The 23,453-nt window shown below is 44.3% G+C and overlaps 2 protein-coding genes and 1 long non-coding RNA gene across 4 annotated transcripts; 2 read left to right on the top strand and 1 right to left on the bottom strand.

Annotated features, from left to right (window-relative positions):
* The first annotated feature begins 11,840 nt into the window (after nucleotides 1-11,840).
* Nucleotides 11,841-13,002, top strand: LOC120648600. Its single transcript, XM_039925329.1, has 2 exons — nucleotides 11,841-12,217; nucleotides 12,389-13,002. The coding sequence occupies exons 1-2, from the start codon at nucleotides 11,871-11,873 to the stop codon at nucleotides 12,474-12,476; spliced, it is 435 nt and encodes a 144-aa protein (XP_039781263.1). The 5' UTR covers nucleotides 11,841-11,870; the 3' UTR covers nucleotides 12,477-13,002.
* A 2,661-nt stretch (nucleotides 13,003-15,663) lies between these two features.
* Nucleotides 15,664-22,381, bottom strand: LOC120650868. 2 transcript variants are annotated; one of them, XR_005665834.1, is made up of 4 exons: nucleotides 22,118-22,381; nucleotides 16,439-19,556; nucleotides 15,930-16,043; nucleotides 15,664-15,802 (listed from the first exon to the last, which is right to left on the bottom strand). It is a non-coding gene; the product is annotated as an uncharacterized LOC120650868 (long non-coding RNA). The 2 variants fall into 2 exon arrangements; XR_005665835.1 differs by lacking the exon at nucleotides 22,118-22,381 and having other exon boundaries at nucleotides 16,439-18,385; nucleotides 19,417-19,553.
* LOC120650867 (ATP-dependent DNA helicase PIF1-like) lies at nucleotides 19,559-21,928 on the top strand. Its single transcript, XM_039928161.1, has one exon. It carries the CDS (start codon nucleotides 19,596-19,598, stop codon nucleotides 21,711-21,713), a length of 2,118 nt encoding a protein of 705 aa, XP_039784095.1. The 5' UTR covers nucleotides 19,559-19,595; the 3' UTR covers nucleotides 21,714-21,928.
* Nucleotides 22,382-23,453: the final 1,072 nt, after the last annotated feature.

The raw sequence follows: 23,453 nt of genomic DNA on the forward strand, positions 1-23,453 counted from the left end.
GGGAAACCTTAGGCGTCGACACGCACCTCGCACCGGTGACCTTGGGAAAGTAGGCCGCTTGCGAGCCGCCTTTCTGAGAGATGATTTCGTGTACCTTTAGTTGAGATGCAATCTATGTTTTGATCACCTTTTTGACTAGAACTATACCTAGAGACGATAGGGCCTAGCTCCTTGGTTGTGTTATCTCATCTACGGTTGTGGCTGTGATGAACACTTATACTTCATTCATATCTATCAAGTGTTCAGTTTATATGCAATCTTCGCTTCATGTATAGGATAGGTTCGATAGATTAGATGGTAAACTCTAGTCGGTTCGCTTCCGATCCACGGATTGATAAACCTTGGGGGAGTACTCTGAGGGAAAAGCTACCACGATCCGTGCGCTTGCGGTACATAAATTGGGGCTCTAAGGAGTGTCAACAATGGCTATGGAACGATGGAGACCCTACCTGCAACTTTAGGAATTTGTAATTGTCACTAACCATAAGAGTTTAGCTTATTTGTCAGAACAAAATCTGCATTCAGAGATGCAACGCAAAGCAATGACACGCTTAATGGGTCTTAAATTCAAGATAGTGTATGCCAAGGAAAGGAGGATATAGTGGTTGATTCTTTATCCCGAGTGGGACAGTTGATGAACCTACAGACAGTAGCATATGTGCATCCAATCTGGATTCAAGAGGTAGTCAACTCTTATGCCACTGATCCTAAAGCTCAGGCACTCTTGACCAAGCTAGCCCTACACACTCCTGATGAGAATGGGTTCTCTTTACACCAAAACATCATCAGACACAAAGGCAAAGTCTGGATTGGGGAAAATTCAGCACTTCAAACTCGACTCATTACTGCTCTCCACTCCTCTGCAATTGGAGGCCATTCAGGCACTAATGCCACTTATTACAGACTGAAGAATTTGTTTTCTTGGAAAGGTATGAAACAAGATGTGGATAACTTTGTGAAACAATGTTCCATCTGTCAACAGGCTAAACATGTTAATTCTTTGTCTGCTGGTTTGTTGGCCCCACTACCTATCCCTGTTGGAGCTTGGCAGCAAATTTCAATGGATTTCATAGAAGGGTTACCCACATCCAACAGTTACAATGTGATATTGGTGGTCATAGATCATTTCACCAAGTTTGCTCACTTCATTCCTTTGAAACATCCTTTCACTGCAGCTCTGATTGCAAGAGTGACTATGTTGGTGTTTTACCGTCGGGTTCTCTGATGGGGTATCCCAAGGAGAGTGGTTATGACTAGGGACACGCCGAGATCAGAATGTGATGGTGCAAGGAACACAAGGATTTAGACAGGTTCGGGCCGCCGGAGCGTAATACCCTACGTCATGTGTGGTTGTTTGTATTCTCTCTGGTATTGTTCGATGTGTTGGAGGGGTCCTTGCCCGCCCTTATATAATTCGGGGGGACAGGGTTACATGGAAAGTCCTAGCCGAGTACCATTAGAGTCCTACTCCAAGGAGGTCGAGTAGTTTCCATGTACTCTAGCTAGTCCTACTACTATACGAGTAGTTACAAAGAGATAAGGCATATTCCATGTGCTATCCCCTACTCTAGAAGCCACTATCCCTGTGAGCAGTCCCGCTGCCCCGGGTCTGACAAACCCCCGAGCTCTTCGTAGTCGAGTCCTACAGGCGTCGAGTGCTTCTGAAGATGTTCATCGAGTGCTTCGAGTGCTCCTGGAATCCATTGCCCAGGGTTAGAGTCCATCGAGCGTTTCGAGTAGTCTTTCGAGTACTTCCTTGGCTGCATCGAGGCTACGAGGTGCTCAAGCCCCAAATCTTTTTTTATATGGCGCGCGCTGAACTCGCGCTCCATATGGAGTAGCCCCCGAGCCTTAGGTTGAATCGCAGAATCAGACTGAGGGTCAAATCAGTCTTTCCATCTTATCTTCCAGAAAAAATGAGCCATCGATGACACGTATCCCACAGCCCCCGAGCCTTGAATCGAAATCCCAAATTTGGAATTAAGGATCCGAAATTGTGGCATGGAGGTGTCGTTGAATCGGCATCAGCCCCCGAGTATGGGAGTGGCAATGAGGCACTTAGTAGCTTGACGAGCCATTGTAGAAGCTTGACCTTGCCGGAGCCACCGTGTGACAGAGTAGCCCCCGAGCCTTATGAGCAAGGCGAGCCATGGTAGTCGACTGGTCTTTATCTCGGTGAATGATGATTCCTTCTTGGAAAATAGAGATCTTGTCTCATTTTGAGTCGAGTACTGTAGTAGTCGACGAATTATCACCTCATGGGTGAATAAATCCTCTTGGGGAATAGAGATCTTGTCTCAGATTGAGTCGAGTACCGTGGCAGTCGACGAATTGTCACCTCATGGATGAATAAATCCTCTTGGGAGATAGAGACCTTATCTCAGTTGAGTCGAGTACCGTAGCAGTCGACGAATTGTCACCTCGTGGATGACTAAGTCCTATTGAGAGTGGAGATCTTGTCTCAGTTTGGTCGAGTACCGTAGCAGTCGATGAATTGTCACCTCATGGGTGAGTTGCTTTTCTTGGAGATAGGGAACTTGTCCCTCCAGAGGTCGAGTACCGAAATAGTCGATCAGTTGTCATCTCATGGATGAGTAAATCCTCTTGGGAGATAGGGAACTTGTCCCATCCGAAGATCGAGTATCGAAGTAGTCAATAATTTGTCGCCTCATGAACAAAGAATTCCTCTAGGGAAATAGGGAACTTGTCCCATCCGAAGATCGAGTATCGAAGTAGTTGATAATTTGTCACCTCATGGATGAAGAATTCCTTTAGGGAAATAGGGAACTGGTCCCATCCGAAGATCGAGTACCGAAGTAGTCGAATAGGTCGTCGTCTCGTGGACGAGAAAAATAGGAAGCATGTCCCATCCGGAGATCGAGTACCGCAGTAGTCGAATAAGTCGTCGTCTCATGGACGAGAAAAATAGGGAGCATGTCCCATCCAGAGTTCGAGTACCGCAGTAGTCGAATAAGTTGTTGTCTCATGGACGAGAGAAATAGGGAGCATGTCCCATCCGGAGATCGAGTACCGCAGTAGTCGAATAAGTTGTCGTCTCATGGACGAGAGAAATAGGGAGCATGTCCCATCCAGAGATTGAGTACCGCAGTAGTCGATTAATTATCGCCTCATGGGCGAAGAGTTCCTCTTGAGAAATAGGGGACTTGCCCCATCGAGTACCGTAGTAGTCGATTAATTGTCGTCCCATGGACGAAAAAGTAGAGAACTTATCTCTAGGGCCTTCGGCCCTGACTACTCGACTTGCCGTGCCTTTGACTTTGAGTGAACAAATAAAGGTTGATATTCGAGGAAGTCGAAGGAGTAACCGCCCCTTGGGAAGGGGAGCACATGTCTCTAGGTTTAACTCCTGAATATGGTAGAGAACTCGTCTCTCGGGCCGCAAGGCACATGTCCCTTAGCCCCAGTTACTCGATTCGCCGTGCCTTTGACCTTGAGTGAACAAAGAAAGGTTGGTATTCGAGGTAACTGATGGAGTAAACGCCCCTTGGGAGGGGGGAGCTCAGGTCTCCAGATTTTACTCCTGAAGGTGGTAGAGAACTTGTCTCTAGGGCCGCAAGGAGCATGCCCCTTAGCCCCGACTATTCGATTCGCCGTGCCTTTGACTTTGAGTGAACAAAGAAAGATTGGTATTCGAGGTAGTCGATGGAGTGAAGACTCCTGAAGGAGTAACCCCATGGGAGGGGGGAGCTCAGGTCTCCAGATTTTACTCCTGAAGGTGATAGAGAACTTGTCTCTAGGGCCGCAAGGAGCATGTCCCTTAGCCCCGACTACTCGATTCGCCGTGCCTTTGACTTTAAGTGAACAAAGAAAGGTTGGTATTCGAGGTAGTCGATGGAGTGAAGACTCCTGAAGGAGTAACCCCTTGGGAGGGGGGATCTCAGGTCTCCAGATTTTACTCCTGAAGGTGGTAGAGAACTTGTCTCTAGGGCCGCAAGGAGCATGTCCCTTAGCCCCGACTACTCGAGTCGCCGTGCCTTTGACTTTGAGTGAACAAAGAAAGGTTGGTATTCGAGGTCGTCGATGGAGTGAAGACTCCTGAAGGAGTAACCCCTTGGGAGGGGGGAGCTCAGGTCTTCATATTTTACTCCTGAAGGTGGTAGAGAACTTGTCTCTAGGGCCTTAAGGAACCTGTCCCTTAGCCCCGACTACTCGATTCGCCGTGCCTTTGACTTTGAGTGAACAAAGAAAGGTTGGTATTCGAGGTCGTCGATGGAGTGAAGACTCCTGAAGGAGTAACCCCTTGGGAGGGGGGAGCTCAGGTCTTCATATTTTACTCCTGAAGGTGGTAGAGAACTTGTCTCTAGGGCCTTAAGGAACCTGTCCCTTAGCCCCGACTACTCGATTCGCCGTGCCTTTGAATTTGAGTGAACAAAGAAAGGTTGGTATTCGAGGTAGCCGATGGAGTTGACGACTCCTAAAGCTGTCTTGGGTGCTTGAATTGAACTCCGAAGGATCATGTTTCTTTATTGAGATTTGTAATCCGATAGGAGGCCTTCTGACAGCTTATGGGTAGAACTTCCGAAGATGCTTGATGTTCCAAGAGTTGGGGACTTCTAGTCCGTCCGCGTAGATCAGTTGATAGGATTCTGGTCCCGTGACTTTGGTGATGATGAAAGGTCCTTCCTATCTTGAGTTGAGTTTGTGTAGGCCTGTCTCATCTTGTATTCTGCGTAGGACCATGTCTCCGACGTTGAAAGATCTTGACTGGATGTTGCGATCGTGATATCTTCGCATGTTTTGGAGATATCGAGTTGATCGTAACAGTGTGTTGCATCTTATCTCATCGAGCGAGTCCAGTTCTAGTTGTTGGCTCCCATCGGCTTCTGCTGAGTCATACATCTCTAGTCGAGGTGACTTCCACATGACGTCTGCCGGCAGTATTGCTTCAGAGACGTAAACTAGGAAGAAAGGTGTTTGACCTGTGGCTCTGCTAGGTTGGGTGCGTAGCCCCCAGATTACCAATGGAAGTTTGGCTAGCCGTTTGCCTCCTTTGTTGCTTGTAGAATCGAAGATCCTTTTCTTTAAGCCGTCAATTATCAGTCCATTGATGCGTGCCACTTGGCCGTTGGCTCTGGGGTGTGCGACTGATACATATTTGATGTCAATGCTAGAGTTCTCACAATAATCCCAGAATTCTTGTGAAGTGAAGTTTGATCCAAGGTCAGTTATGATTGTGTTGGGGAAACCGAATCTGTGGAGTATCTCACTTATGAACTCGACTGCACGATCTGATGAGATCTTCTTGATTGGCTTGACTTCGATTGGATACTTCAAAGAGAATTTGAAAAACATATTTGAGTTGCTCTCCTTTTGGAGAGATGAAAAGTACGCCTGCTCCTCCTCCGCCCAATTTCAGAGAGCCATCGAAGTACATGGTCCAGTGATCTGATATGGATGGTGGAGTAGGTACTTGGTATAGTTTATGTTCTGACTGAAGGCTGGGAACCGGTCGGTTTCATCTGTATGCCGTCCATAGCGCTTAGCATTGATGAAATCGCGCGCGTCCTCCTGAAAACGGTCATGAATCCTCGAAGGGCCGGCATGATGACTCTCGTCATGGAATCTGGGCCTGGGTTGGCCACGCGGGTTGTTGTATCTGTCAACTTCCTGGTGGTCCTTCTGTTTAGCAGGAATTCGACTGTTGTGAGAAGCAAACGGAGCTGGATTCTGTCTTCCAACCTGACGCAAGGCATCTCTGGTCAAAGCGTTGAATTTCACGGTTCTGAGGGGTGTCTGGCAAGGCCTGCATCAATATAGCTGCCTCAGCCAAGTTGATCAGAGGACTGTTGAAAGCGTTATCGGCTGCTTCATCCAGATCTTGCTGCAGGTTTTGCGGTCCATGTGGAGCCGGAGCGCGCTGAGCTCGAGCAGTTGCATTCCTTTTGTGAATGGCGCGGCGGCGGTTGCGTTGTCACCGGCTTTCCTTGTTTTGTTGGGACTCGTCTTACGAAGCGTTGACTGACAGCTCGTCGTCTGAAATTTGATCCAGACTCTCGTTGGCGTACCGATCAACCTGAGAGCCAAGTGCACTTTCATCTCCCTAAAGTGAAATGTACACTTGTCTATCCGGAGTTGAGTGGGTCGAGCTGTAATCGACCAGAGCATTGTCGCCAATTTCCTCTCCTCTGAACGGAGAAAGAGGTCTGCCAGGTTGATAAGGCAAATCTCGAAGGCAAGCTACCATCCGAGCATTGTTGACATCATAGGTGGGTTTCAAGCTCTTCCAGAAGATGGCTCGGTTCTGCGGTGTGGCCAGGATGGTTAAGCTTCGGCAACCGAGTGAGTCCGAGTCGAAGTCGAGGTTGTCGTCTGAGTCTGGGTAGGAGTCGAATAGGGGAAGAGTCCGAGTCCCGGTCCGGTCCATCTGGCGGAAGGGTGCCAAATACGTCATGGCCGAGTTCTTCAGACCGAAGGGAAAACGAGACGGTGTCGGGTCCGACAAGGACAAGTTATCAACTTCCTTAGCGATTTCGGAAAGAAGGGTTTTTGGCGAAAGTGATTTCGCCGAGTTGTTCTTGTCGGGGTGTCTTCGCGCTCACGGGGTCGATCAGATGGATCGAAAAACCTCCTGATCCGTTAGCGATGCAGACCCATGAGCCGAACACGAAGGTGGTTCCAGCGTCGATCGCTGGAAGGCCGAATTTGAAGGATGCCATAGAATTCTTTCGATGATCTTTGGCGAGGGGCCCCACGGTGGGCGCCAGCTGTCGGTGTTTTACCGTCGGGTTCTCCGAGGGGGATCCCGAGGAGAGTGGTTATGAGTAGGGACTCGCCGAGATCAGAATGTGATGGTGCAAGGAACATAAGGATTTAGACAGGTTCAGGCCACCGGAGCATAATACCCTACGTCCTGTGTGGTTGTTTGTACTCCCTCTGGTATTGTTCGATGTCTCGGAGGGGTCCCTGCCCTCCCTTATATAATCCGGGGGGATATGGTTACATGGAAAGTCCTAGCAGAGTACTGTTAGAGTCCTACTCCAATGAGGTCGAGTAGTTTCCATGTACTTAGCTAGTCCTACTACTGTACGAGTAGTTACAAAGAGGTAAGGCATATTCCATGTGCTATCTCTTACTCTAGAATATTCCACGCCTGTGAGCAGTCCCACTGCCCCGGGTCTGACAGATTATGGATAATATTGTGAAACTTCATGGATTGCCATCATCTATAGTAATTGATCGGGACAAAATATTTATCAGTGCCTTTTGGAAGGAGTTGTTCAAGCTTTAGAACGTCACTCTACAGCTCAGTACTGCATACCACCCACAAACCGATGGACAGACTGAGCGTGTCAATCAGTGTTTGGAGATGTATCTCCGTTGTGCAGCTCATGACTCTCCCAAAAAAAGGCATTCCTGGCTGTCTCTAGCAGAATTGTGGTACAATTCCTCCTATCACTCATCCTTGAATTGCTCTCCATTCAAGACATTGTATGGCTATGAGCCACAGATTGGTGCTCTGTCTCAGATACCAGAAAATGTCACATCATTAGTGGTCGAAATGGCAACAGAAAGGCAGCTGCAGTTGGAGGCCCTTAAAACTCATCTCTGTAATGCCCAGAACCATATGAAAACCCAAGCTGACAAGAAGAGAGTTGACAGGCAGTTCTATGTGGGAGATCAGGTACTACTGAAGCTCCAACCTTATGCACAATCTTCGGTGGTTAACCATCCATTTCCAAAGTTGGCTTTCAAGTTCTTTGGTCCATACAAAGTGCTAGAACGAGTGGGTCCTGCACCATACCGTTTGGGGTTGCCTGCTGGCAGTCAAGTTCATCCGATGTTTCACATATCCCAGCTAAAGCCTTTCAATTCCAACTACTCTCCCATTTACTCTGAATTGCCACTGTTATCAGATCTTAGTGCTGTAGATCTTGTTCCAGAAGCTGTTCTCACTCGCCGCCTCGTCAAGAAGGGCAACCGTGCTATTCCCCAGGTACTGATCAAGTGGACACATCTTCCTTCTACTTCAGCTACCTGGGAGGATTTCTACGTGGTGCAATAGAGGTTTTTGTCGTTGCTTGCATAGGGACAAGCAAGATCTACAGCGGGGGGAGATGTCACGCCGGCAACAGAATGAAGGCGGGAAACATCAAGAAGTGTTTAACGGCGTGCGTCCATCGTCCACCTGCGTGTGGCGCGTGAGTGTGTGGGGCCCAAGGGCAGTTGTCGTGTACGAGAGAACTAAGCAAAAATTGAATCTAAAATGAACTTGTGAAGGAGTCAGAGGTTCTTGCTCCTCCCCAAGTTATCCCCGGTATCCGATCTGCGCATCTCTCTCACGTCTCCCCAAGTTTATACTATGTAACTAGCTATTTTTTCAAATACATTTAATGCTCCGTGTATGTGTCCAAAAATTCGATGTGACGGGTATTGTAGGAAATTTTTAGAGAACTAAACAATGTCTCCGTTCGCGGTCTTGTTCTTTGGCGTAATTTTTTTAAAAAAGATTTTTGTTATTTTAGAGTACTAAATAAAATCTATTTATAAAATTTTTTGCACAAATGGTTTGTAAATCGCGAGATGAATCTAATGAGCATAATTAATCCATAATTAGCGAATGTTACTGTAGCATTAATGTTGCAAATTATAAATTAAGTAGGCTCATTAGATTTGTCGCACGATTTACAACTCATCTAAGTAAAAAGCTTTGTAGACAAATTTTATTTAATATTCTATGCATGTGTTTAAATATTCGATGTGACAGATTTTAGAGTATTTTTTTTTATCTAAACACGGCATTTGAATCTAGAATTCAAAAAGAAGAGATTTCTTTATGATCAATACTCTTTCCACTTGCAAGGGTGTCTTTGAGAGGTTTCTTGCACAAGGAACAGGGGTAACCCTGGGCACAAAATATCGAGAACCGAATACCGAACCGAAATTACCGAGAACCGAACCGAAATTACCGAAACTGAAATATTCGGTTCCTATTTCGGTTCTGAGTTTTCAGGAACTGGATTACTGAGATAAATACCGAAACCGAACCGAGTTTACCGAACTTACATGAAATGTGATAAGTTTGAGTGTTGTTATATTATTGATTGTACTATTGTAGACTACTATATTACATATTTTTGGCACTCACACTTATGGTCATGTGGGCTTTTATAGGTTTTTATATTTTGCACTATTGTTATCTATGAAATGATGTTAAAATTAGTCTTTGAACCTGCTATTACATCCTCTCAGTGATAAGTTCGGTACTGTTCGGTAAATACCGAAACCGAACCAAATTTACCGATATCGAATTTTCTCGGTACCGAGTTTTTTTAGGAACCGATCGGTACCAATTTCTGAGGAACCGAATTTGCAATGGAACCGAAGAACCGAACCGATCGGTTCGGTATGTACCAAATGCCCAGGGCTAAATGGGGGAGCCAGAGCTAATGTAAGCGGAGCTAGTATTTCTTTTAGCTCCGTCGACTCCACATTCTTGAATGTAAAGCTGTTTCTATTGCTTTCTTAACCTCCGAGTGGAGCCGCTTGAATGGTCCCTGATGTCGCCTAGAGGGGGTGAATAGCCGTTTCTGCAAAATTCTTCAAAAACTTGAAAGAAATCAGTCCTGACCGGAAATGTTCGGTAGGCACCGGAAATTTCCGGTAGAGCTAGCAAAATTTCCGGTGGCTATCAGAAATTTCTGGTGACTCAGCTCGAACACATATCTAAGTCAATTAACAAGAAATGAGGACAAAAGAGTAAGTAGATTTGTTACTTGTGGTGCGACGACCGTGAAAAATAAGTTTCCTGCATCAAAAACTTCACAAACAAGTAAATTGAAGCAAAACAAGCTTGAGGACACGTTGAACACCAAGGACTCGGAGGATAGCGATTTGTTTACCGAAATTCGGTTCCACAAGTGAAACCTACGTATCCGTTGAGGCACCCAAAAAAGGTCACTTACTATGATGCTATTGGAGTACAAACTTTCCGAGACACCACACGCTTGGGTGCTCCCGGCGACATCTAGCCATCTAGGAATCCAAGATTACAAGAGTAATAAGCACCACAAATCGAATCGACGAAGACCTGAAGTGCTCAAACTCAACTTGCATCACGAGCACTCTCTCACTTGGTTTCTCACTCACTTCACTATTTGCTTTGCAAAGAATGCTCACGAGTGAAGCTAGAGTAGAGGAACTGAGCTCAAGAGAGATTTTCTAACTTAGGGTTTGTTGGGACAAGAGCAGCAACAGTAACAAACCGAGTAAGGGGTATATATAGAACCACGGGTCAAAAGTGACCGTTACTCAGTGTTTGGGGGAAATATCTGGTATACCCACGGTCAATATTTAAAAAGGCGTCAGGCAGTTTTTAGACGGTTACTCATTGCCTAGAGCTTAGGCGTGCCTATACGAACCTAGGCGTTTCAAGACGGTTTGCTAAGCGCCGTATACATACATATATCTTGTCATATGCATCATAATATATCTCTAAAAGAAAAGAAAAGCAAAGGACCACTAAGCCTTGACTCCAAAAATAAGCCCATCAGCCCAATATCTTATTTTTCAATGCATATTTTGAACTTTGCAATATTAGCCTAACAAAACCCGCCACTAAGGCCGTCCACAACGGGCCGAGCAAACTCAGGAGCATCTCCTCCTCGATTTCCACGCCCCCTCTGTCTACAGTGCCAAACAGTACATCTACAGTGCCAAACAGTACATTTGCTCCTTCATTTGCTCTTCTCGCTGTGGACAGTCTAAGAACTACTACATGTCCAAATACATAGATATTTCCCTAACATGGATGATCGACCGTCTTCTTGGACCCAAAATGCATCTGAAACAACGATTCGCTGACTTCAAATCCTACCGGATCACAAAACCTGAGGTCCCGTTTAGTTTCCAAAAAAATTTCTACAGTATCTATCACATCAAATTTTTGAGCACATGCATAGAGTATTAAATAAAGTTGAAAAAATAACTAATTACACAGTCTAACTGATTAGCACGAGATGAATCTTTTAAACCTAATTAGTCTATAATTATATATTATTTGTCAAGTAACAACAAAATATGCAACAGTACCAAAAACCTAGTTTTTTTTTCACCAACTAAACACAACCTGATAAAATTTCCGTTCAAAATGAGAACCTTTGTACGCTTTTCAAAAGAAAAACAAAGAACTTTACGAAATTACGATGGCAGTAATGCATTGAAGTTCCTGCCATTTATGAGCCACCCTCCACCTAGTGCGCAGTTGCCAACACTCATCGATGATCGATGGGATGGAGGCCCTGCAGACGAAGCAAACGCGGGTCACAGGCTCATCAGAGCAGTGGTGGAGTGATCTGAAGTGGGAACCATTCAAAGCACTAGGAGAATCCAAGGCTGCTATTGTTTCAAAAAAAAAAAGAATCCAAGGCCGCTAGAGCCTGAGGTCCTATGCGGTTTTTCAACTCCTTGATCCCAGTGGCCATCCCTACTCCCTAAAATCCACCCGACTACTCGTAAAGAAGAGGATAGCTTGTACAGTCCATGACAAACAAACAGGCCAGGTGATCAAAAGAAAGTGCAAGCTTTAGGCCACGTACAACGCACCGTCGAGAGCTGTCGACTTGCTTCCGTTTTTTACAAAAATCCCCCCACGGAGCAGCAGTTACTCCCGACCCGTCGCCACATCTGTCTACGACCCCGTCTCGTGCTCCCAGGCGAAACGGCGACAATAGCGCCCGTTGTACGGCGCCACTGCGGGGAGTCGACGGAGGCCGGGATCCAGTGCGCGGTGGTGGATTCGTTTCGCGCCCAAGGTTGGCGTCTTTCTCTCCCGCGAAAATCCCTTCTGCGCTCTCCCTCAAATACTCCCTGTGTGTCCTCCCCATCCAACCCTAGCTTCTATTCCGGCCACCATGTCGCGGCAGAAACGGGCGGCGGCGGCGGCGGCAATGCAAAATCTGCTGAAGGTGGATGCGGCTCGGGTGCGCAAGGCAGCCGCGACGCAATCGCGGAAGGATGTGGCGGCGCCGATGCGGAAGGCCCCGGGGCAAGTTCGGGATTGGGCGGCGCCGATGCGGAAGCAGAGGACTTCGGGCGTAGCGGCGCATGTGCCGGAGCAGAGGACTTTGGGCGGAGCGGCGCTTGTGGGTGCATATGGCTCCGGCAGCTTCTTCAATGGGGGCGCCGACGGTTTCTTTGGCAGTGGTGGACAGAACCCCATTCAGCCATGGATGTCTCAGTCTTCGGATCCTTCAACATGGTAATACTCGATGTTACTCAATTTTTGGCTTATTTGATCTAGTATATTTCTTTCTGTAAGGCAATGACCTTGTTCAGTACAGTTTGCTCTTTGCTCTGCACGCTGCACACTTTGCTCTGCTTTCAGTATTCAGTATTCTTTCAGTCAATCCATTACACTTCCTGGTTGCAGGGGTCAAAATGCAACACCTCCTGGAAGAATTGTCCAAAAGCATGGGCTGGCATGTTCACTCGTGGTGACAAAGGAAAACCTACCATGATCCTTGAGGCGGTAGCATCTCGCGACCTTCGTATATGGCATGCTTTTTTCGGTACTGCTGGGTCTCAAAATGATATCCAAGTGTTAAACAAGTCACCATTATTCATTCAAGCGATAAAAGGAGAAGCCCCCCGAGTGAATTATATTGTAAATGGAACGCAGTATGACATGGGTTACTATCTTGCCGATGGGATATATCCTGAGTGGGCAGCCTTTGTGAAGACAATAAAAAAGCCCCAAACGGAGAAATATAAATTATTTGCGCAGCGACAAGAAGGGGCAAGGAAGGATGTCGAGTGCGCATTTGGTGTGTTGCAATCTCGTTTTGATATTGTCAACCGTCCGGCACGGTTATGGAAAAGGAATGATGTTGTTAATATAATGCAAGCTTGCGTTATCCTGCATAATATGATAGTGGAAGATGAGAAAGAGTTAGTTCGAATTCCATTGGATTTGAATGAGAATCCGAGTGCAACCATTGTCCTACCACCGGAAGTGAGTACAAATGAGAACCCTAATCCATGCTTTGTGGAGGTGCTTAATAGAAACTCAGCTATCCGGGCTAGCTCCACATATAAACAACTCGGAAATGATTTAGTTGAGCATATATGGCAACATTTTGGCCCAACACAAAATTAGAGCCACATGTCCAATGTAATGGCGACTTTATTATTATATCATATCATGTATTTCTAAGACCATTTCATATATATATATAATATACTCTTATTTTAAGAGTCATACGAATTAATTTATTGTATTGTTCATTCTCTCATGTATGCAACAAAGTGGCTACAAAGATCAATTATGTACTAGATCATCATGAGTTTGTGTGTCAAAGTCTGAATTAATCACCCTGCAGACAGCCAAACAGACAACCCATTGTACAACCTGTCTGTTCAGTTGTCTGTTTGTGACAAAAAGACAGCTGCTGTCTACACTGTTGTACATGCCCTTATTTGTTTCGCAATAACCACACATTATCATTGCCCGATTTGAATGATTGGGCTCGCTGGTGATTGGTGGCCAGTACTTATTTGTTACAAGAGAAAAATATTGTTAGAGATTGTTTGTTTCTCCGGACTAAAGTATCGCATAAAAAATAATCTTACTATTTAGGAGTATCAAATAAATCTATTCATAAATATTTTTTTACAGATAGGTGGTAATTCATGAGGCGAATCTAATGAGTCTAATTAATCCATAATTTGCTACATTAATGCTAACCATATACACTAATTATAAATTAATATATCTTATTAGATTAGTCTCACAATTTAGCGCAAGAGTTCCGCAATTAGCTTTGTAATTAAATTTCATTTGATACTTTTAAATGTTAAGATTATTTTTGATGTGACATGATTTAAAGTTTAGCATCTGGAACCTTAGGGGCTGTTTGTTTTCTGGGACTAAAGTTTAGCCATGTCACATCAAAGAGAATCTTGCTATTTAAAAGTATTAAATAAAATATATTTATAATATTTTTTACGGATGAGTGCTAATTCGCTCGATGAATCTAATGAGCCTAATTAATTCATGATTTGCTATAGTGAAACACTCCTCTAATTATGAATTAATATATCTAATTAAATTCATCTCATAATTTAGCTCCGGTATTCTGTAATTATTTTTTATAATTAAGTTTATTTAATATTTCAAAATAATAAGATTCTTTTTGTTGTGACATGCTCCAAATTTAACACGTGGAACCATATACGGTGATTGGGTACGGTTGTCCGTGGCGCTCCGCTTCTTCCAAACCATACCATTCGCGGTGATTTGGGCCTTTCTTCAAAATTTCAAAACTTTACAAGATTATTCATAATATCAAATATTTTAACACATACATGAAATATTAAATATAATTGAATATAATAACTAATTATACAATTTGTCTATAATTTGCGAGATGAATTTTTTAAACCTAATTAACTCATGACGGGACAATAATTACTAAATACAAATGAAAATATTGCGGTGTTTACACTAAAAATTAATTTATAGGTCAAGCCTTTTGTGCGGAGAATACTGTTGCCCGTGGGCTGGCGCTGCGCCACCGCCCACCTGACGCTGTGACACGACCTCCGCCTCCGCCGCACACGTGGAAGCTATACCACGTGGACCGCCGCACACCTGACAAGACTCGACCTGGAGCGCATAAACCATACCACGTGGCTTGGGCCGGAAGGAGTGAAGGACGGCGTCAGATGCCACGGCGCCACAAGCCTATGTGCCGTGCCGAACCTATGTGCACGTACTACTAGCCGGGACTCAGGACGTGTTGTGGGCTGTGGCAAACTTTTGTTTATAAAAAAGAGACACCTTGTTAGATATAATCACTCCGTTCGGCAGCCAGTTTCTGCTCCAGTCCAATAGTATTTTTCTCTCATACCACTCCAATCACCAGCTCCAGCTCCAGCCATCTCAATAATATTTTTCTCTCACACTATTCCAGCTCCAGCCTGCCGATTAGTTTAGCAAATTTAAGGTTGAGCATAGCCACATTCCAAAGCTGCGTTTGGCAGTGCTCCAGCCACTCCGCCGCACAATCGGCAGAGCGCTACCAAACGGTGACGAACGTGGAGCGGTGCGCTCACTTCCACATTGAGCGAGGAGTGAAAAAAAAAATCTAGTCCCCCAATCCCTTCCATCCTTGCCCCTCTTCCACAGTCCACACCCGCCTGCCCGCCGGAGCTCGGCTGTCGAAGCTCAGCCAGAGCTCGCACGGCCACCGGAGGTCCATTCGCGGCCGCCGGAGCTCGATTCGCACCGCCGGAATGGCTACACTAAAAATGATTGAGTGAGAGAAGCGAGCTTGAAGAGAAAAGCAGAAGTTAACTGAACAGGATCAAGAAAGAGCAGTGGACTCGTTGAAGTCTGAATAAATTCCAAAAATTAAGGAAGAAAAAAGATAGATTTTCATAATAACAGACGGTAAATAAAAAATCCCCACAAGCAGGGTATGGGCTCGCGCTACACCAGACGCAGGCAAAAGATCGGACAAGACGAGACTAGACCTTTTTTTTATGGCAAAAGACGAGACTAGACCTGAAGATGAAGAAGCGAGAATCTCACGCACATACAGTACAGAAAGAATCCAAGGAGCTTCTAGGACTAGGACACCGCAATAACAACTGTGTGCTTGTCAGCCTGCGAAGCACGGTTGAGAGGTCACCGAGCTTGCATAGCTAGCTGAGAATCTCTATGAGATGGACATGCTCCGCTAAGTACAGTAGACACTCCTCTTGCATCCTGGTAGATTGCCTCAAGTCTGCAGTCATCCCCTTCAGTGTGGCGTGCGCGCTTGGCGAAGGATCAATGCGGTAGCTGCAGTGAAAACATCCAACACCAGATTCACAGTGCAGTTGCATGCAGTCGTCATCGAACCAAACAGAAAACCTATGCTCAAATAACTCAGTGTTGACACAGCCTCGGAGAAGAAATCAGCAGGTACCAGTATGTATGCTTGAGTTTTTGCCATTTACAAACATTGTTCCCCTCATGAAGTCATCTTGCTCTATCTTTGCTCGTCAGATATCCCGCTTCCAAGTGTTTATGGGCGTGCATGCTGCTTCATACGGAGGAACGGAATCACAACGGCTGAAGGTAATTTCTCCCAGGTGTTCAAGGACAACATTCTTAAATTTTCAAATAACTTGCGTTGCTATCTAAACCATGGTTTAATTGCCCCAACCTTCATGATCCACTGCAAGACTGCATGAAGCTGTACTCCTTTGCAAATAACTAGGCTCTCCGCACATCTCTCACATGCATTACTGATCATGGTTTCAGAAACGTTTTTTTTTTCAAAATTTTCATGTACGTTGGCTGGGACGCTGGGCAAATCTAGTCACATTGCATTTACTTTCTAAGTTCTCAACATATTTTTTTTCAACTTTCAATATCATCTAGTTAGAAAGTAGAATCTTGAAACAATAAAGGAAAAGGATCAAAATGACTTACACTGGGATCTCGTGCTCCTGGTACCCACTGACCACAGGATCTGGACTCCCATCAATGTTGTGCTGTACTCAGACAAATGGTTGAAGCTACTTAGTCGCTAGCATCACAAAGACTTAGGAAACCCATCGTCGCTGTGCTGTAGTGGGACATGGCTGAAGCTAAACCAGTCAAAGGCATCAGAAAGACTAACAAAAATAACTCAGCCCAACTAGGCAAAACGTTAGCCTCCGCACTAATTTAGTTTTCTGGTAACTTCCAACTTAAGTACAGTGCTAGATTCATGACTTCAATAATAGATCAGCAGTTTTTCTGCTGAATGTTGATTATTTTCCAAAGAGCATTTCATTGCTCTACTCAGATTATTGATTTGATTTATGCTACTCAAAATTATTGGTAACTACTTTTTTATCCCAAATATATAACATGCATATATATTAGATGTTTTTTGCTTATTTAGCATATTTTTGTTTCCTTTTAACGATCCATTGCATTATTGTCACTTTTTAGGAAAGTGATGCCCAATGATGACATAAAAAATAGGAACCTGGAAAGAGAGCAATAGAAGCGCGCTTGAAGAAAGATTCACAAGTTTAACTGAAAGCAGACCAAAAAGATCAGAGAAATAAATAAAAGGATCAGTAAACAGGTAACCATCAGAAGAAAGGAGAATTCAAGGGTACAGGATACACATGGAATTATTGAAGCAAAGTGGAAAACCGAGTTAATAAGAATATCTTGAACGGGGATAAACGAAAATCTTCAATTCAAGAGGGGCATAAAGCGTACTCAAACTGATAGAGATGAAAGGGAATCATCAGGTGGTTATCAGTGCACCGATGGACAACCAGATGGTCAAATTGAAAAGGTTAAGACAGTTAGCAAAAACAGCAAGACTGAAAAGGAAAGAACAGCTCCAACTCCAGAGGAGCAGAAAGCGTACTAGGATCAATAGAAGTGAAAGAAGCAACGACAATAATGGTGCTAGCAAGGCATGGAACTTTGGTGGGCCAACATGCATCTGCAAACATTGCTATGCAGTTATGTGGCACGCTGAGAACATAAAAACTAGTAGAGGCGCAGGACCATCCTTCGGCCTCTGTTGCATGCAAGGGAAGGTTACCTTGCCACCATTAAAAGAACCACCAAGCTACCTTACAAGTTTACTGACAAGAGATGGGGGGAAAGAGCAGCAAACTACCTACAGAATATCAGGTCGTACAACTCCATGTTTGCGTTCACATCAATGGGAGGAATGGTAGATAAAAATGTCAACAAAGGGCGTGGACCTTATGTTTTTAGACTGAAAGGCCAGAACTACCACCACATAGGAACTTTGCTACCTGAAGAGGGCAACAAGCCTCGCTTCCAACAGCTGTACATCTATGATACAGAGAATGAGATCCAGAATAGGGTTGAAGTGTCAAGATCTGGTGAATCCAGTGCCCCGTTAGATGAAAGTATTATCATGGGCCTGTTAACAATGCTCAATGAGAACAATACACTGGCACAGTCATTCCGCATGGCACGGGACAGATTTGAAAATCGTGACTACCATAATTTAACTCTTCGATTACTTGGCAATAGGGAACAAGATGGGAGGAAAGACAACATACCATCAGCATCAGAAGTTGCTGCTTTGATAGTCAAAGATCCAGCCACAGGAAGTTATGGACGCGATATTGTTCTTGAGTACAAAGATATGAGACCCAAAAGGGTATCTGAAATCCATCCAAAATTTATGGCCATGCAGTACCCATTGCTCTTCCCATATGGAGAAGATGGTTTTAGACCCGGCATAAAATACAAAGAGAAAGGCATAAGCAACAGCAAGAAATACATCTCCATGTTGGAATACTATGCATATCGACTCCAACAGCGTTCGAATCAATCTATGCTGATGCTAATGAGTGGAAATCTGTCGATGCAGTTCCTGGTTGATGTCTATGCCTGCATTGAACAACATAGGCTTGATTGGATCAGGAAGAATCAGGGAGCCCTAAGAACAGAACTTTTCGGTGGATTAAGAGATGCAGTCAGAAAAGGAGATACAAGAACGGAGAAAGTAGGGAGGAGGATAGTACTCCCAGCAAGTTTCCCAGGAAGTCCCAGACACAAAGAGCAAAACTACCAAGATGCAATGGCAGTTTGTCATTGGGCTGGATACCCAGATTTGTTTTAACGTTCACGTGCAACCCTAAGTGGCCAGAGATCCAGTGTATGCTAGACGAAGCCGGCAACCAGCAACCATGGGAACGTCCTGATATCGTAGTTCGAGTATTCATGATAAAACTAAGGGAGTTAATGACAGATATTAAAAAAAGACAACATTTTGGAAAGACTAAAGCAAGTAAGTGTGCTGGAACCTCATTCATTAGTAATAGAAGTTTATAATAATTTCATAGTGTTGTTCATTTGCTAACACATTTAATCGACATGCAGTTATCTATACAATAGAATTCCAGAAGAGGGGACTCCCACATGCCCATATACTAATCTTCCTTTCTAAAAATGAGAACTACCTCAAGCCGTCAGAAATTGATGAAATGATATGTGCTGAGATCCCCGAAAAGGACAAGGATCCAGAAACATTTGAAGCCGTCAAGAAATTTATGATGCATGGACCATGTGGAGAGGCAAATCCAAAGTCACCATGTATGGTGAACCATAGATGCACTAAATATTTCCCAAAAAGTTTATGTGATCAGACTACCATTGATGAAAAAGACTTCCCGATATACAGAAGACGAGATGATGGACGACAAATAACAAAGGAGGGAGTCATGATGAACAATGGATTTGTTGTCCCATACAACAAAGATCTCCTGGTCAAGTTCCAAGCACATATTAATGTGGAGTGGTTCACCCGGTCTAGATCAATCAAATACCTATTCAAAGGCATCCACAATGGAGAAGACCAAGCAACAGCAGTAGTTACAGAAACAGGACTGTCAAAGACCAACGATGAGATTAAGATGTACCTTGGAGGCAGATACATAACACCACTTGAAGCTTGTTGGAGAATATTCAGGTTAATCTACACTACCAAGAACCACCCGTTCAGAGGCTACAGTTCCACAAGGAGAATGAGCAAGAGGTGACTTTTCCTGACTCAACAAACCTGGAGGAAATAATAAAACGACCGAGTTCAGGGCTCACCATGTTTACAGAGTGGATGGAAGCAAACAAAAAGCATGAAGATGCCAGGGAATTAACATACTCCGAGTTCCCGACCAAATGGGTATGGCATAAAAAGGAAAAGTATTGGGCAAGACGAAGAAGTGGCAATAAAATTGGCAGGATCTACAATGCCCACGCTGCAAGTGGAGAAAGGTATTATCTAAGAATGCTTCTCAACACTGCAAAGGGTTGCACATCATTTGATGATATCAGAACTGTGAATGGAGTTGTGCACCCTTCATACAAGTCAGCATGTCATGCGTTGGGATTTCTGAATGATGATAATGAGTGGATTGAGTGCATTAAGGAAGCATCCAACTGGGCGTCTGGGATGCAACTACGGCAATTGTTTACGACTATTCTTTGCCACTGTGAGATTACTGACCCTAAGAGGGTGTGGGAAACCAACTGGGAAGCCCTCTCTGAAGACATACAGCAACCACAAACTTGGAACTTCTGTGTCACGCCTTCCAGTAGAAGAAAATATGCATTAATGGAGATTGAGAAGCTAATGGGGCAAGCTGGAAAGTCATTGAAGGAGTACCCTGAAATAGACCTACCAGATATGGTAAAGTTAAGTGACACTGAAAACAGGCTTATAAATGCAGAAATGAACTGTGACAAAAACAAGTTGAAAGATGAGCACCTGCAAATACTAAACAATCTAAACACAGAACAGAAGGCCTTTGATGAAATAATTAAATCAGTGGACCAATCATTAGGGAAGCTAATATTCGTGGATGGCTATGGTGGGACAGGTAAGACATACATTTGGAAAGCAGTCACAACAAGGCTACGATCAGAGGGAAAGATAGTACTTGCAGTTGCATCCAGTGGCATAGCAGCTCTTCTGCTTCAAGGAGGCAAAACAGCACACTATGCATTCAAGATTCCATTGAACCTAACAGATGAATCGACATGCTACATTGCACAAGGTTCACCTGTGGCAGATCTGTTAGTGAAGACATCACTAATACTTTGGGATGAAGCTCCAATGGCACACAGAAACTGCTTTGAGGCACTGGACAAGAGCCTAAGGGACATTCTGAGGTTCAAACATGCGAATAGTTATAAAAAGCCCTTTGGTGGGATGACGGTTGTTCTTGGCGGGGACTTCCGGCAAATCCTCCCAGTCGTGCCAAATGGAAGAAGGGAGCACATTATAAATGCATCAATTAAACGCTCATACCTGTGGCAACATTTTGAGGTATTCCATTTGACAAAAAATATGCGGCTAAATTCTTTGTCCACCAATCAAACACAGCAGCAGAGGACTGCAGAGTTTGCAGAATGGATACTACAAATTGGAAATGGGGGCACAGTTTCATTAGATGACGAATGGGTTACTATCCCCAATGACCTGTTGCTACAGAAAGGAGATGATCCAAAAGCAAAAATCATTGAAAGCATCTACCCAAGCTTGCAAAACAATTGCTGCAAGCAGCAGTTCCTAGACCAAAGAGCAATACTGTGTACAACAAATGAGAATGTCAATGAGATCAATGAGTATATTATGGATAACACTCAAGGTGATACGATAAGTTACTTGAGCTGTAACAGTGTATCCAAATCAATGTCTTACAACCATGACATGGAGCTACAATACCCTAGGGAATTCCTTGATACCATAAGACACCCAGGAATTCCAAATCACCAGCTTAAGCTCAAAGTTGGCCTCCCGGTGATGCTTCTTCGTAACATTAACCAAAATGCGGGGCTGTGCAATGGTACCAGAATGGTAATCACAAGACTTGGGGAAAAAGTCATCGAAGCGCAGATCATGTCTGGACCATGTAGAGGAGACAAAGTGTGCATCCCTCAGATCATCATGTCACAGTTAGAGCCCAGGTGGCCTTTTGTGCTGAAAAGAAAGCAGTTCCTTCTCTCAGTGTGCTTTGCGATGACGATCAACAAGAGCCAAGGACAGTCTCTGGACAAGGTTGGCCTCTATCTGCCTAAGCAGGTTTTCACCCATGGGCAGCTCTATGTTGCGGTCTCCAGAGTCACAAACAGTGATGGCCTGAAGATCATGATTGCTGACGAAGAATGCCCAGGCGAAGGAATGGTTAAAAACATCGTCTACAAGGAGATCTTCTAAAATGCCTATAATTAGTAAGTCAATAAATCTGGGTTTCCCAGTGATGTAAAAACCGCTTATCTGCAGCAGTGTAAAGTTTTTTTTTTTTGATAAGCAGTAGTTGTAGTGTAAGTGGTGCTCTAGCTGTTCCATGAAGCAACAAAACAATTAATAAGTTCACTAAACTATGTATCGGCCTTGCTGCTGTGCGCTTGTATCGGCCATTATCTAGTTCACTAAACTATGTACGCTATGTAGCTATGCAAAATTGACAAAACCAAGTCCATGTTCATGGATTTGTGGTTAAGTATCAACTGAAATTGCGATTTTCCATATCCACGGGACCACGGCATTCACGCAAACTGGCCCGAATTCTTGCGGAATCAAATTGAAGCGGCATAGAGAGAGGAGGTAATTTTCCGTACCCGCCGCATTGAGTAGAATCCGCTGGTGCCGCCACGGCCCGTGGATCCATCCGCCGGCGTGGAAGGCGCTGGCGAAGCCATCAACGAACCCGCTGCTCGGCGGCGGAGACCAACGTCGTCCAGCCGTGTCTTACCGGAGCGCGCGGTGGCAGCCGGAAGCCACGGATGCCACAAGGCCGAGGGAGACGGCGCCCATTCATAGGTTTTAGCTGGGGTGGCGTCACATTTGGGCGGTGCATGCCTCTGGAGAAGTCCTGGAAGCAAATTTTCGTACGCGAATCTTTGCTGCAACTAGTGGAGAGGCACGTATATGAGAAAAATACAAAATAATACTGGAACAGAGGAGAAGAATTATTTTCCTCTTATAATAGTTACCGGGGTTTGATTTGATATCATGTAAACAGAGACATCGCATGGTTACTTTATTATTGTTCTTTGTATGTCATGGTCAATCACGAGGTTGTGTACATCTTCCAATTCTTTCAAAGTAATATAGGACAACTACGAATGTAATAGTGATCCGCATTATATTGTTCAGAATCTATCGTCAGTGTGTGCGCGCCGTGAAAAGTTTGTATTACCCAATTTTTATAGATTTTATAGTAAGTGACTCAATCCTCTTTTGTGGTTGATCGAGGAAGGAAAAACGGTTAGAGCATAACCCTGCGCTTTGTGAGCTCCTTAACGTAGCCTACTTAGTGGGAGTGAATTTTAGGAATAAATCTCTTGTCTCTTATAATTATTACTTTTATTTAGTTCTTGTTGACCTAGAACTCGTTTTGTCCTGATCTTTTTCGTGTTCTTTCTCTATGCAAGACCACCTGCAGATTCCTCCAAGATTCATTGTTGAACTTTTGATTTAAACAGATTCTGCAGTTTCATTTTTATTTTTGAATTTTGTTAAGATCCTATTTTTGTCGGAAATTCTGGTCCATCAGAACTTCCTACGTATAGGAAGTTCTGACCTATTTAACCGCTGCAAAGAATTTTTTTTTAGGAATTGAAGGAAGTTCCGACCTATTTAACTGCTGCAAAGATTTTTTAGAAATTTTTTAGATACGCCTATTCAACCCCCCCCCCCCCCCCCCCCCCCCCGGAGCCTTTAGGCATCACAAAGAGTGGATGATGCTGTGTGGTTTTCTCTTGAAATGAACCTGATTTTCTAATTGTGGGACAAAATTTTTACTGCTCCCGTTTATTTCCTATCTGCTCTATGGTTAGTGCGTGATTGGTACAGCCTTGAAATGTTCTCACTTGATTTCATTGCCCGAGTTACTTTCTGTACTGGTTGCCATCTTTTCTTCTTCATGTTCTATAGTGGGTTTATTCCGGAGAG

This window comes from Panicum virgatum, chromosome 9K, assembly GCF_016808335.1.
Source record: "Panicum virgatum strain AP13 chromosome 9K, P.virgatum_v5, whole genome shotgun sequence".
Classification (NCBI taxonomy): domain Eukaryota; kingdom Viridiplantae; phylum Streptophyta; class Magnoliopsida; order Poales; family Poaceae; genus Panicum; species Panicum virgatum.

What these genes read in the sequence shown, in the direction of transcription:
- LOC120648600 (XM_039925329.1), top strand. Translation starts at nt 11,871, where the DNA reads ATGTCGCGGCAGAAACGGGCGGCGGCGGCGGCGGCAATGCAAAATCTG. An exon ending in TCTTCGGATCCTTCAACATG is followed by an intron (nt 12,218 to 12,388) that starts GTAATACTCGAT and finishes TCCTGGTTGCAG; the next exon opens with GGGTCAAAATGCAACACCTC.
- LOC120650867 (XM_039928161.1), top strand. Translation starts at nt 19,596, where the DNA reads ATGTTTACAGAGTGGATGGAAGCAAACAAAAAGCATGAAGATGCCAGG.